At 40.2% G+C, this 14,227-nt stretch overlaps 1 protein-coding gene across 7 annotated transcripts in view; it reads left to right on the top strand.

Moving 5' to 3' along the window:
* Positions 1-14,227, top strand: part of ATE1 (arginyltransferase 1) — a 72,607-nt gene that overhangs the window by 52,151 nt on the left and 6,229 nt on the right. For 5 of the 7 annotated variants that reach the window (XM_050336031.1, XM_050336015.1, XM_050336025.1 and 2 more), the window contains one exon: positions 10,665-13,808. In XM_050336031.1, coding sequence (XP_050191988.1) covers positions 10,665-10,843 — 179 coding nt within the window. In that variant the 3' untranslated portion in view covers positions 10,844-13,808. Of the gene's footprint in view, positions 1-10,664; positions 13,809-14,227 lie in introns of those variants that run through there. The other 2 variants (XR_007631501.1, XR_007631500.1) reach the window with 1 other exon arrangement.

Here is a 14,227-nt window from a genome sequence, read left to right as displayed (position 1 = left end):
AGACTAAACTGAACTTTTTGTAAACATCACAGTGAAGGAGAGTTTCAAGGAGGGATGTAAGGAAGTAATCTTTTGTAGTGTGAGAGGTGTAGGAGAAATGAAGAATATGGGGAGGCACAGAGCAGTTTCCTTGGAAACAGATAAACTTGTCTGGGATATCAGATCCCATAGTCAGATGTAGAGCTTGCATTGCTACTTGCTAGGAATGAGGGTGGAGGGAAACAAGAGTGTGGGAAGCCTTAGAAGTGATGTTCTGTGGTGTGATCAGGGTACAGGTAGCTGGCAGAGACGTGCCTGGAAAGATGGTGAAGAAAATTTTGGAGTAGTTCGTATGAGTAGAACGGTGCAAAGAAGGGCTTGGCAAGAACAAGCTGTTGGAATAAGCAGTGATGGGATTCAAACTTGACCATCTAGATAGGTATTTGTGGAGATGAAGAGGAGAGGCTGTTATTTGGATGTACACTATGTGGAAAGAAACTAGATGTGGAAACTGAAGAGATGACAAAGCCAAAGGATTCAGCAACCGCCTTCCTTCTGCCTCTTGCTCTTGCTGCAGCCCAGACTTTGCATCTGCCACTTCCACACAGCAATGAAGGCCTTGCTTCTTCCAGCAGAGTGGAAGTCCTAAGAAGAATTTAGGCTTGACTGACCAGTTTCCAGCTGTTCTGAGCCAAAATTATGATAGGCACTGGAATCAAGAGAAGATGACTTGTCTTTTCTGTGCTTTCCAGTGATCGGCCTGCCCAGCCACCCAGGAGCTGGGCAGGCTGTGTCTGCACAAAGCACAGATGCTGAAATCCAAAAAGCCTATTCCTATCTCTTCTGCTAGAGTGAGCTAGAGTAGTGAAAGGCAAACAGCATTCCCAGTGTTAAACAACTTCTGAATCCTCTTATTAGCAATTGCTAATAACGCATCTTAACGCCTCTCGCAAGAAACTGAGGGTTATTAGTTCTAGTAAATAAAACGTAAAATGCTTCCCCAGAAATCTGCAGGCTTATTTTAAATATATGTTTTTGTGCATAATGTTTTCAGTAGAAAAATAATCCGTCCCCACTATTTCAATAACTATCATTTCTGGTGGTGTGTTTCTCAAGACACTTAATTTTACGTACAATTCAGATGCTGCTGTTAAAAACATTTCAGACGTGTTTTACATTTATTGTGTGCGTGAACGCAAGTATTTTGACTTTTTTTTTTCCCCCCTGTCAAGTGCAGAGGCTGTTTAATTTTACAGTGTGTTTAAAAATACAGTGTATCAGCATGACAGTGGTCTGGTCCCTCCTCCCTCTCTCAGCAGAGAAGCCACAACCAGGATTTGTATCCTGCGAGTGACCCGCGGTTGCCATTTGGTCACGTTGGACGGTTCAGGCGCCCAGCAAAACGCTGGATCCGTGTGGTGTTGCATCCCTGGGTGCAGGCAGAGGGATTGATGCAAAAGCCACTCTATGTTAAGGTTTATAAGGGGTAGTGTGATGCAGATTAATGTTTACAAGGGTAAATGCGCTGAGGTTCTCGAGACGATGAAAACGCGGTCGCAAAACTATCCCAGATGGAAAACATTAAACCGGTTGTTTAGAACTGTGCAATCATCTGATTTGGGGAGAAATTGCTGGGTTTCTCTAGGACAACTGCTGTTTGTAATTTTTTTTTAAGATAGCGTTGTGTACTTTGGAGAGTTGGGAAAGAGTTTAAATAAACTCTCTGATAGATCACGAACTAAATTCTCCTAAAGAAAAAACTTTCCACTATTATCAGTGCTATGGGTAATAAATTTGAATGCTACAACCAAAGAAAAGACAGACATATCAGTTCTTTCCAGCAGCACCTCTAGAACAGACACATCTTACAGGTTTGTATCTGTTTCTAATTAAGCTTATGAACACTTAGAGCAATCAGAATGCATATTTCTAAATCCAGTGTGATCCTCGAGTGTACAAGATGTTTAAACAATGAAGATAATGCCAATAAGGTGTAGCCAGGCAGATTTTTCCCTCACTTTTTAGTATGTTTGTGTTACAATGAAATGACTGGCCTGGGGTTTTAGCCTTACGAGCAAAAAATATGCTCAAATATTGCAGTGCTTCTGTAACAAAAAGGCAGTGTTAGCCACTTAATTTGTGAGTCCTTAGCAACTGGCAGGGCATGAATTGTTGTATGGGTTAGACATTGCAAACTTTAATAAATATTTGGAATTTAAAAGTTTGTATTCATTGATATTCTGAATATGTCTGCTTCTGGCATGCAGGTAGCAGAGTAAACCAGTGCCCTTCAAGCAGCATCGCTGTCTGACTTCCACTGTGGTTCATGAAACCTTTGGCTTGGACTGCAGAATCCTCAAAAATGTGTTTTAATCCAAAATTACCATCATGGAGATTGTGTAGTGAGCAGAGGTATTTTGAAATTAAATTTTTTTTGAGGACTTTGCTTGAAAAAGAAAGATATCCTGGCATGCTTGACTTCTCTTCACCTTGAAGAGGTGAATCTAAGATGGCTTTATGCTCAACTAGACCAGAAATGAACTTCTGAGTTGCTGAAGAATCAGGGGAATGTGGGGAAGGGCAAGGACTGCCAAATCCTTGTAGGAACCATTTTCCATCCGCAGAAGGTGTCAGAGGCACAAGAGCAGAAATTAAAAATCAAATAATGTGGGACAAGCAGAGAGATGATGCAGATTTATTCCATGCTGAGGACAACCAGCATATGGGATTAGTTTCAAAATGTGATAAAAGTTGAAAGCTGTAATTAGGCCCAGGCTCAGAGCAGCTGTGGAAGGGACACCACAGGCATGTGCCGAGCTCTGGCTCAGCCAGCTCTGCCAGGGTCAGCCCTTCTGGAACAATCCACGGTGCCTCCAAACGTGTTCACTCTCTGCTCTGGTGACATCATCCCAGCTTTTCACGTGGGACATAATTGATTCCATGTTTTAATTAATTTAGCCAGTAAATTGATTGCTGTAATCTGATTTATTTAGCTGATAAGCTACTGCCAATTTCTTCAGTTTTTCCTATTTCATGGAAATGTTTGCATTTGTAATTCTCAGCTTGACTCTCGTCTCTGGCTTTTTTTCCTCCCCACATATCAGTCTTAATGAGGACTTTGCCCTTCTTTTTGAAAGATCCTCTTGCTGCTTTCTGCCATTTTCACTTCTATACAGTTCAAGTATTTTAATAAGTAGTATTTAACCCTTTTTTTTTTTTCAGCTTTTCCTACCCACTTTTTTGAGCTGTATCTCCTTAAAGCATAACCCTCTAAATTTGTTTTTTGTTCTGTCTTTTCATGGAATCACAGAATGGTTTGGGTTGGAAGGGACCCTAAAGCTCACCTGGTTCCAACCCCTGGGCAGGGACACCTTCCACTAGCCCAGGTTGCTCCAAGCTCTGTCCAACCTGGCCTTGGACACTTCCAGGGATCCAGGGGCAGCCCCAGCTTCTCTGGGCAACCTGTGCCAGGGCCTGCCCACCCTCACAGGGGAGAATTTATCCCTAACATCTAATCTACATCCACCTCTCCTTCTGTTTAAAGCCATTCCCCCTTGTCCTGCCATCCCCACAATCATCACCATCCCTAATCTTTTCTGTTTAAGATGCATCAGTATTCTCAACCTTTAATTCACAGATTTTGTTTAATGTGTCTCTCCTACCATTAACTGAGCCACTTTGGATTATATTCTTGGTGACAAGTAGCTTGCTGAAGTCTCTGTGAAGATACATGTGCAGTTTTCATTCCCCGCTACAAGTGACTTCGAGTTGCTTCCATTGCTGGTTCCAAATGCTTGTTGGATTAGAAATGCCTGCAGAAAATCCATCAGAAATTAGTTTGGTCATGAGTGAGCTGGTAAAACTTGAGACTTAGCTAGTTCTGATCTGCAGAACTACCTCGTGCAGGCTGCTGAGTCAGGACACCTGGCTTAGGGAGAACGTGCCCTGGAACAGCATAGCTGACAGTTGATTAGATAACCAAAAACTAGTTAAAACAGGAAAGGCAGGGAAAAAAAACTCAACAAAGTGTGCTGGGTATGCAGTTAATAATCTTCATTGGCAGTTCAAGTTCTCATTTCTCGTATCTGAAGTCATCAAGAGTGGTGTTAGAGATACAACTTCAAAGCAAGTGACTCGTTCATTTTGTCCCCTGGAAGAGCATCTAAAAGTGAAACAGTTATCTTTGTCAACTTGCCATCGACTGGATTATATTCCTTTTTTTCTTCTTTCTTAGTGTCTTGACTTCAGAGGCACTGGATACTGCTTTCAGATGGGAAGCTGTTCAGTCTCACTTAAATAACATTTTCCCTCGTAGTACTAGGGTTTTGGTTTTTATATTGCATCCCTAAAAAACAAGTCCTTGGAGAAATATCCTATCAGTCCTTGATAGGACAGGAGGAAATGATCTCAAGTTGTGCCAGGGGAGATTTAGGTTGGATATTGGGAGAAGTTTCTTCACTGAAAAGGCTGTCCAGCCCTGGCACAGCTGCCCAGGGTCGTGGTGGAGTCCCCATCCCTGAGGGATTTAAGAGCTCTGTAGATGTGGCACCTGGGGACAGGGGTTAGTGGTGGCCTTGGCAGTGCTGGGGGAATGGTTGGACTTGTTGGTCTTAGAGGGCTTTTCCAGCCTAAACTTTCTGTGATCTGTGATTTAAATCTTGCCCTTCAGTAGCCACTTTTCAGGCACCATTTTTCAGGATAATAAACTGACATGTAAGAATAATTGTATTATATGAGAGCTCCTCGGAAATAAGCTGGGAATTTTATATATGTATTGCTTTATGTGCAAATCTTGGGTTGTGTTTAATGGACAGATTCCTTCCAATGTGTCCAGATCAGGGGGAAATAGTTGGATTTTAGTGTTGGGCAGCTGAGTCAAGGATTGTTTGCAGGTAAGCCAGAAGCTTTTTTGCTTACAGCAGAAACCAAGAGCTGCTCTCAATTGCTGTATTATTCACAGGCAATGTTTTCCATTGGCCCCCATTCATGTTTACTACTGGAATAATAAGAGTCACAACACAATGAGTGATTGTTTCCTCGTGGCACAGCGGGCTGAGGGCTCTCAGTGTGTTCCGTGGGGGTGATGAGGCTGCTCCCTCCTCAGGATTGAATTGCAAATCCTAAAGCAGTTGTAGGATTTCAGGCACAAAGCCCAAAAGTTTTGTTTGGGAGATGTCTCTAGGATTTCCCCTCGTTGCAACTTCCTATCCTTACCCATTTTAAGGATCCCTGTAAGTTATACATGTAAAACTGGAATTTCTCTGTCTTCATGCTTTCAGGATCATCGATAATGTTCTGATAAGGTGCATTTTTCCACTTACAAACGTTCTCTTTTTCAAAAAGCTTCCAAAAGCTCCTTTTTTTATTTTTTTTCCCCCCTTGTTAGAGTAACTGCAAAGATTTGGCTGATTGAGAATATCCTGAGCGTTTCACTGTACTTCCTTTGTGACTTGTGCTTTCTGGTTTTAATTAGGAATTCTTTTCATTGAATTTTTGTGTGTGTCGTTGTTTACGCTTCATTTTGACTTACTTTGGTTCCAGTTAGTATTTTTATACCCCAAGGCATAGGGGGTCTTTAATATTCCTTAATGTATGAGTCCAGTGTGGAAGAAGCAATAGGAGAAAAAGCACATTTCAGCTCATTGTTTTATATAAATACCACTGTTATTGGGTAGTGCTTATTGTCTCTTTGCTTTCTGAGGATGACATCCTATACTTTGCTGGTGAACAAAAAGTAATAATGCTTTAAATTGAGTAAGAAATGAGCTTAAATTCACAGGTCAGACATATTTGGCTTCTGACTGCAGTGGAATAATTTTCTATTTTCATTAATTAAAATCTCCTATATTTCAACTATAAAATTTGAAAAGTTAATTTGTTTCTTCCTTTTGCAGTTTCTTTGTTTTAAAATCATTGATCATTAACTGTGACAAGGTCATGTAAACCAGATGTAGCATTTCTTTAAAAAAAGTTGGACAAGTCTGTCGTGTTTCTCAAATAAATTAACATCACCAGAGTGTAACCAGCAAGGGGTGGTGCTTCTTTTGATCGTTTTTACACTTAGTTTGAAAGCTTGGCTATCATGAAACTGTTAAACTTCCTTCCTGTAAATTCAATTTTAAGCTTTTTTTTTTCTTTTCATTTGAAAAATATGAACATTCTGTTCATCTTTCAAAAACCATGTAAGTCCTAAGTGCTTCGAAATTGAAAATTAAAACCCAAGAACAGCTTGAAACAAAACCAAAACCCAGCACACCCTTTGGGCTGTCAGTCCAAAAAGTACAGTTGTCAACTGTTTACCTTTGTGCTTTTTGTTCTGTGGATTTCATGCTTAGAGGTAAAAATAATTTTTCTGAGATTCCATTCTTAAGTGAAATGAAAACTTAATTTATAATGTGAGTTATTTACATGGGAGTTTCTTTCAAAGTCTGCTTTCAAAGTGGAGCACAGGGTTTCAGAGGGTTTTAAATATTTGAATTTTTAAATTGGGGCTGGTTCTTTGCCTTTTGCTTTCCTTCTTTCACTGTTTCATCCTGCTATGGGGGGGAAAAGCAATATCCAGGTTCTCTATGTCGAATGGATGCAGAAGGACAAGCTGACCATGGCCAAATACTTTTGTTATTCTTGGGAATAAAAAGGGGAAATCATTCCTCCTTGTTTCCACACTGGCATTTCAGCAGGAATGCATATCAGCAGTTGAAGGTTGATGTTTTGGTTTCAGGAGGGAGCTTGTAGGTTTAGGGGGGAAGTTGATTTGGGTTGTGCAAAGAAATAAGGACTGGATTGTGCAGGAGCACGTCAGGCTTCCTGCTCCTCACATTCCTCCTCGTCCCTTGGGGGTAAAAGCAAGAACTCAAATCTTGACTCAAAAAAAGTCAAGAACTCAAATCATACCTGCCAAGACAACCCATTGCATAAAGGGACTTGGGGTCACTGCTGCTTTTTACTCTGCTTTTTGCTGGTACTTGGCAACATATCTGATGGGCTTTGCTTTTTCAGAAAGGAAGTCCTCCCTGTGTGAATTCCATGAAGCAGGGGTACACGGGGCTGGGGGCAAAATATTCTGACACCTCTTTGCAGTCTTTATCAGTGTCAAGGTTGAATTATATGTGAAATCTCTCCTATATTCAAATTTCAGTAGGTGACTGCAATATAAATAATTTACTGCTCTAGGAGTATTGGGGAGAAGAGAAAGAAGTGACAGGTAATTTATTCAACAAGAATTCACCTGTATTTTTAGCTCTGAGACTTACAGGATAATATTTCTGTAAAGACAGTTGGCAGCTGCAGTTGCCCAGTTTCCTAAAATTACAGGTATTTTCAATCTACAGAATTGATTTCTCTGTGTTTTGTGTATCCACCATCCAGGCTATTGATAGATGTCACTGAATTAAGGGACAAGACCTTGTATGTTTTATATATCAAGTGGAAGCATCTCTTCTGTAGAATACAATAAATCAACAGCTCAGGAGGTAAAAAATGAGAAAGAGTGAGGAGGAAAAAACAGGCCTTTTAAACAACTTTTTAGTGGCAACAGTACTGTATTCAGTAATTACAGTAATGATTAAAGTTGCCCTAACATATCGTTACACTATCTGATGACAGGTGTCTTTCCAGAAATTTAGGTCACTAATTAAAATTTCTGTACTAAAACTTGGAAATATTACTTACTGATAGAGATGTTTTTTCTTCTTTTCTCAAAAAGAAATTTTAAATTTTATTTAATTAAGCATTTGAATTGGGATTGCTCCTGCATCCCAGCATCAACCACACAGGGAAGGCCTGTTAGAATTTAGTTGGGATCTTTTTAAATATAAGGCAGATTTTATTACATGCCACTCAACAGGAGCAGGTATTTAATTTTTCTTATTGGGAGAGTAATTTCTTTATGAAACTGTACCAGAGCCCAGTCTGCTTTTATTTTCCATTCAATTATATTAAATTTATTCTGCTTATGTTTACACTGTGTATAAAGGGAATACTCTCCTGAATTCCTATGGTGCTGCTCCCAGAGCAGCAGCAACTGAAAGGTGGCTGAATCTTGACTTACTGATTTGTTATGATGGTGACACAGGTTCCTCTTTGCCTCCTCTAAAAGCTTGACTATATACTTGAGATTATTTTACTCACACTTAACATCTCAGTAAAAGGTTTCTTTTTCAGATGGTGTTTAAATCACATCTATTTAAGTACTTCTGCACAAGGTCATTTTTATTATTAAATCTTTTCTTTAGGGGGAGTCAATGGAAGAACAGGTAATCATTATAGACATTTGGACTGTTATTTTTCTGCCTTTCAACGACCTGGAACCAACTTTATTGTGTAGAATAAATACAACTACAGTCAGCCAAACATAAGTTTGTAAGACCAAGCGTGTCTTTCTTTAAACTTTTCCTGGTGATAAACTCATCACTGAGCCTCTCTAAATGTAGTTTATGCACAGAACTTACTGTGTGAGGCTTAAAACACGTGTGAAGTATATTACAGTGATTTCTTTTTGAGATATTGGTGTTTTCTGGATTGCTCTGGGAGAGGCTTCTCCTGCCTGAGGGTTGTGTTAGAAACCTGTCCAAGACAGGGCTGATCTACAGCAGGGTTTGGCAAGCCTGACTTCTCCCCAGGGAGCACTTGAATTTCCTAGAACCAAATTTGCTTGGTCATTCCAGCAGTTTCATGTGGCTGCAGGGCTGGAGCCAGAGCAGGGCTGGTTGGAGGGAGGTGATGAGGAAAAGTGGAGCAAAGGGTGTAAATGCTGAGCAGAGAGAACAGAGCTGAGCTGAGCCAGGGAGGCTGCAGTGAAACCAAAGGTACAGTAGCTTTGGTTACTCAAAGAAATCGAATCTGGGGCCAGGAGCACTGCAAGCCAAAAGATGAACTCACATCCAGAGCATCAGGCTTTGGGACTGGTGGAGATCAATGAGTACCAAACAGGGAGCAGTGAAAGTGCTTTTGGCCTGAAGCTGGGAAGGCTGGGCTTGGCCGAAATCCAGCTCAGGACACAAACTTACAGGCAGCCTGGAGGTGCAGTAAATACAGACTTTCCAATTTAAGGAGTTAAAATAACTTTGCACTTGTGTCACCTGCAGAAGCTAAACTTGCAAATTTTTCCTTGGTGAACTTTCAGGAAAGGTGTGGGGGGGATGTAACAGAAGAGGCAGAAGGGCTGGTGATAAAACCAACCTGTTGGGATATCAGGAAGGTGTTGGCCACACATCAAAAACCTAATGGGTTTCAAAGCAGGAGACAAAGCCATAAAGTGTTTTTGACTTGGTGTTTATCTAAAGCAATTGCCAAGAGTAATTAGTGCAGAGCACAATCTTAGCAAGCACTGCTCAAATTTTCTTCCTTCAAACCATGTTTTCCTGGTTAAATCTTGAGAAACACATTGTTTCTTTCATGTCAGGAATCAAAACACAGATAAAAGTAATGAAGTCATTCTGAACTTGGTAAAGCAGCCTTCATTAAGTTTCACATACTAAATTCAGGCAACCAGTAGAAAACAGTTTAAAAGCCATTTCTGTGGAAAATAAGGGCAGGTTCTTCAGAATGTCTTGAAAAGACATTCATGACCTCCTTTGTCCTAAAGCATAAATTAAAAGCACAAAGAAGGCCCAAAAGGGAGTCTTTGCACGGTTTGTGTCCCCAAATACTGACATTCTAGTAAGCATCTCTTCTCCATTAGCCACTGTAATTGAAATGGTTCTATTCTCAAACCCGTGTTTCAGATTCTGTGTTTAAGTGGACTCTTCCACTGCTGACTTTTTAAACCTGATGCTCCGAGAAGTCCAAGGTTTCTTTCCCCAGTATTTTGTTATCATTTTATTAATTCATCCTGCAGTGGCCTCAGGTGTGTGGCATATTCTCTGACTTTCTGTGAAGAGTTTTCTAGCACTGTAGAGCTATTTTTTCTGACACACAGCAGGTATATAACATTAATATTATTATTTAGCAGCAGGAGCATCAATTGAATCACTAAAAATAAGGAAGTTTTAACTTGCTCAACGATGCTCTTATGTGTTTGATTCTGGATAAATTAAGTCACAAGGGGTCTGTATCTGAGGTTAATAAGATTCCACTATGGTGTGTGTGTATCTTTGAAGAGTAATTCCTTTGAAGAGGAATTGTGTCATACCCACCCAGTCAGTGCTTGCACAGCTCTGTCAGTCCACAGAGCTTGGGATGGACTTGAAATAAGGGCATGTAAGCTCAGTGTGCTAGAGAAACCCAGCAACCAGTACAAATGAGGGGGAAAAAGATTGGGGCTGGAGAGACAGGGGAGTTTGACCTGGGAAGGCAGTTTATTGCCTGATGCTTGCCTAAGGCAAACAGCCTGGAGGTTGCTGGTTTTAATCCACTCGTCCCATTTTGCTGGTGGGTTTGGCAAGGGCTGAAGCAATGGCAAGTCCCTTCTGGTCAGTTCTCTTGGCAAGTCTTTGCCAGCAGTGGGGGTGTTCCAGAAATGCAGTGTATCACCTCTGGAAATGTGTCATTCATGGTTTATTTTTATTCACACACTGCAAACACAGGTTCTGTTTTTCAGCCCCGATTCAAGAAGACTGCTCTTGTAGCTCAGCTCTGCTTTTCCTCTGCCCGTTAATTTCCTGACTTTCATTAAGCATTTTGAAGCTGGTGGCGTAAATGAAGATGACATAACTAAGTGCTGTGCTCTCTGGTTGCCTTGGCAGTGGATGAAGGCCATGTGAAGGAGCTGGGCAGGGTGAGGGTGCTTCACAAGAGGACCGTGATGCCTTACAGCGTGTACAAGAAGAGGAGGAAGGGGCCAAGCGACGAAGCCAACGTTCAGCAATACGCCAGCTTGGTTGGACAGACCTGTTCAGAGAGAATGCTGTTGTTCAGAAGTTGAGAAGATCATTAAATTGGCGTTTCCATGGCGCTACATTTTATTGCACTGCCACTGGGTGATACGTACTGTAGTTGTGTGTTGGTGTGCCCACTCAAATAGCAGCCTGAAATACAGGTATCTATCCAGGCTTATGTGAGTCCATGGTACTGTGTATAAAGGCCAACTCCAATAAATCCTACAATACAGCAAGGCTTTAGCAATATAAGTTTAGAAAAACATGCTTGCAATATATTTTAATTAAGTAGTTCTAGCCTTTCTATGCATTATGAATAATTCTAAGTATCTAAGCAAAATGAAACAACAGGTGTCTTTTTTCCTTTTTTTTTTTTTTTTTTTTATTGTAGAGGCAGAGGTTGACTAAATCTAGATTAGCAGGAATTAAATTACAAATGTTTTCAAGTAGCACCTTGGCTATCTGTCGTTAAAAATTGCCGTGAAATTTACGCTCGCATTTGTATGCTCCTAAAATCTTGCAAGAGAATTGGAACATGCTGTTACTTTCTAATGTGAAACATGGCATGGTTTAATTTCATTTCAGTAATATGTTCTTAAAAAAAAAAAACAGGAAGAAATTATTTTCACTGCACATTCTCCATTTGTTCAAAGCAGTAGGTTGGTGTCTGAGGTCCTAGTGAGTGTAGGAGTTCGTGGTAGGTTCTCAGTGGAAGGGGGTGCAGTGCTTTGGGAAACCTTCCCCTTCAGAGAAGAAGCAGAACAGTTGCACTATAAATATACCAAAGATATGCAGCCAAGTGGCACAGTGTTTTTTGGTATAAGCCTTATCCTTCGTCTAAAGAGAGTGGGTATTTTAATGCACATCACTGATATGAAATAGAGCTTGGGAGGTTTATCCTGTAGCTCTCAGTGCACATTTCAGAACTATGCTAAAAAAAACCACAAAAAGACATGAGGTACCACTGCTGGGTTTTGTTGCAATTTTTTTTTTTCTGCAGAACTGTATGGGAAGTCTTAAATATCCTGTTCCTGCATTTTTACTGACTGTTTTGTTTAAGGTGCAGCAGCTCATGAGTTAAAATCTTTAATAACATTTTAGCAAATACTTCTGTTGTAAACACAGGAAGTTGTGATCCTTTATGAAAGCACTTTATTATCTCATACAGAACGTTGTCTGTGTCCCTATCAAGTCATACAGGTTGTAGGAATTTGGGGAAATAACACTGTTGTATAATTCAGTAATGTATTACCACATGGTAACGAAACCAATGCATTTGTGTTCCTTATCTTCTGGGATAACAGGAGCTGGTATTTACCTTAAATCAACCTGAAGTTTCCTGTTAACCTTTGAACAAAGATTCTTATTGAGGGATGTGTGGGTGGTTTTCCCCAGAAAGGAACCAAATTCAGTTTTACTCTCTGAGGGTTACATCTCCTCTCATTCATGGCCTTGATTGAATTTTAAACACTTAGGCAATTTTATTAATCATTAAATTTTACATGGAAGAGACATAAGAATCTGGGGAATCAAGTGCATTGCAGATTTAACTTTTTCCCCCCATATCTGTTTGATCACTGTAATATTATTGATATGGAGTACAGCTTCTACAGTAACTTTAAAAAGGAATTTTATTTTTTATTAATTGGAGTGTATTGTATTGATCTACTGCCTGTCTGCAACAAAACTGGTCATTCCTCCCAGCATCATATCTGGTATGTGTTTATCTGTTGCCTGGTACTGAGAAGTTTCTGTACCATCCAGTTTGTCCCTGTCTTACCTAAACCTATTACTGATGAAGATTATTATGAAGAATTCCTTTCTGTGGAGAAAAATCCTCCTGCCACTCAGTGACTTGTCAAAAAGTGTAACATTTTCTGCCTACACCGTGTGCTGAAAAGCGGTGATGCCCACATGGCCTGCAAGAAAAATAAGTGAGAAAACCTTTTTAGATGATACAAAATTGCTTAAGAGGCACTGAGAAATTCCAGTAGGACTTGCAAACTCTTAAAGATTATCCAAACCATGTAATGATGGCCTCACTGAGCTCCTGCAGAAGTTTCTGTTAAATTTCGAGGGAGCAGAACTTAATGTCCCCGCCGAGAGCTCTTGGAGAGCTCCATCGTTTTGTGCCCGTATTTGTTACTGATATGCCTTGTATTAGACTTTTATCTGATGCTCCCTTTCTCCTGGGGAGCTTTTAAGGACTGCAGCTGAAGAAAAGTGAGCTAGACAAGTATAAAACTGAAAATTGAGTGCAGCTTGAGGAGTTGCCCTTGGTGTGACCACTCGAGGCAAACGAGCATTTTTCTGTGAATCCTGAAATGGTGCTTTCCCTTTTGTGACTCCTCTGGAACTGCAGCACCACGGCAAACTGAGCTTCTGCCTCTCCCACAGCCCTAAGATGTATTTATATTTTAAAAAAAAAAGTCAACGTTGAGATTAACTCAAACATTGAGTCCGCCTGTAGCTTGCTGAGATCTGACTCACTTTGGTGTTGTTTTAGAAGGAAACTGGTGCAGTGTTTTTAAGGACTGATACCTCTGTCCCTGTTCTAGGAGGGGGATGGAGGTTGAGGATGAAGTTCTGTAAATTTTGCCAGTGACTTCAGCGGAGCTGAAAATTACAGTTTCATTTAGGACGTTGTCATTGACAGTTATTGAATTTAGAGATATTTAATTTAGTACAGACTATTTTGTAGGAGGTTTTTTGGTGTAGCTAGTCGGTGAGAATTAATCCCCAACGTAAGGTTGCCTTGTTCTATCTTCTGTTGATAAATGAGCATTAAATGGTGGTAAGAAAATGCAGAGTTGTGACCAGTGTTTAAAAAAAGACCATTTTTTGTTTTAATTGGAAATAAGTGGGGAGCTTGCTCATTTCCAGCAGCAACACATTTCGGTAAATGCAAAAGAACCCGCATGTTGAGTTTGGAATTGCTTTTCAGCAAGGCCTGTTTGACTTGCAAGTGTAGAAAATAAAGTTATTTCCAGTCTCTGTGAATTATTACAAGAAGCAACAGCTCTGAGTGTGACTTCTGTAATCGTTTGTTGGAAATTCATCACCCTGGAGGTTGACCAAGTGTCCAGTGAACAACAGAATCAAAGAGTCCATCAGAGAGTGATTAGAAGGGATACCTTGAAAATCAGTGTTCAAAATCATGCTCAAAACACATGACCGCATTTTGGAACTAATTTTTTGTTCTACCTAGACAGATTAATGAAGAGATTATGCTTGAAATATAATTTATACTTCTTGTCTGAGTAAAACAAAATAAAATGAAGGGGCTTTTCACAAATGGAGACTAAATAGGACTAGCTATTTATTTGAGTTAGGCTATAGCCCTTCCAGTGGGTTGAACAAAATCCTGTCTCTGAGCAAAGGAGCCAAACCAACAACACAAATATATGGATTATGTGCACAAAAATAACCAA

Source organism: Myiozetetes cayanensis, unplaced genomic scaffold, assembly GCF_022539395.1.
Source record: "Myiozetetes cayanensis isolate MyiCay16 unplaced genomic scaffold, myiCay2020 scf10, whole genome shotgun sequence".
Classification (NCBI taxonomy): Eukaryota; Metazoa; Chordata; class Aves; order Passeriformes; family Tyrannidae; genus Myiozetetes; species Myiozetetes cayanensis.
This window is presented reverse-complemented; position numbering and strand designations above follow the sequence as displayed.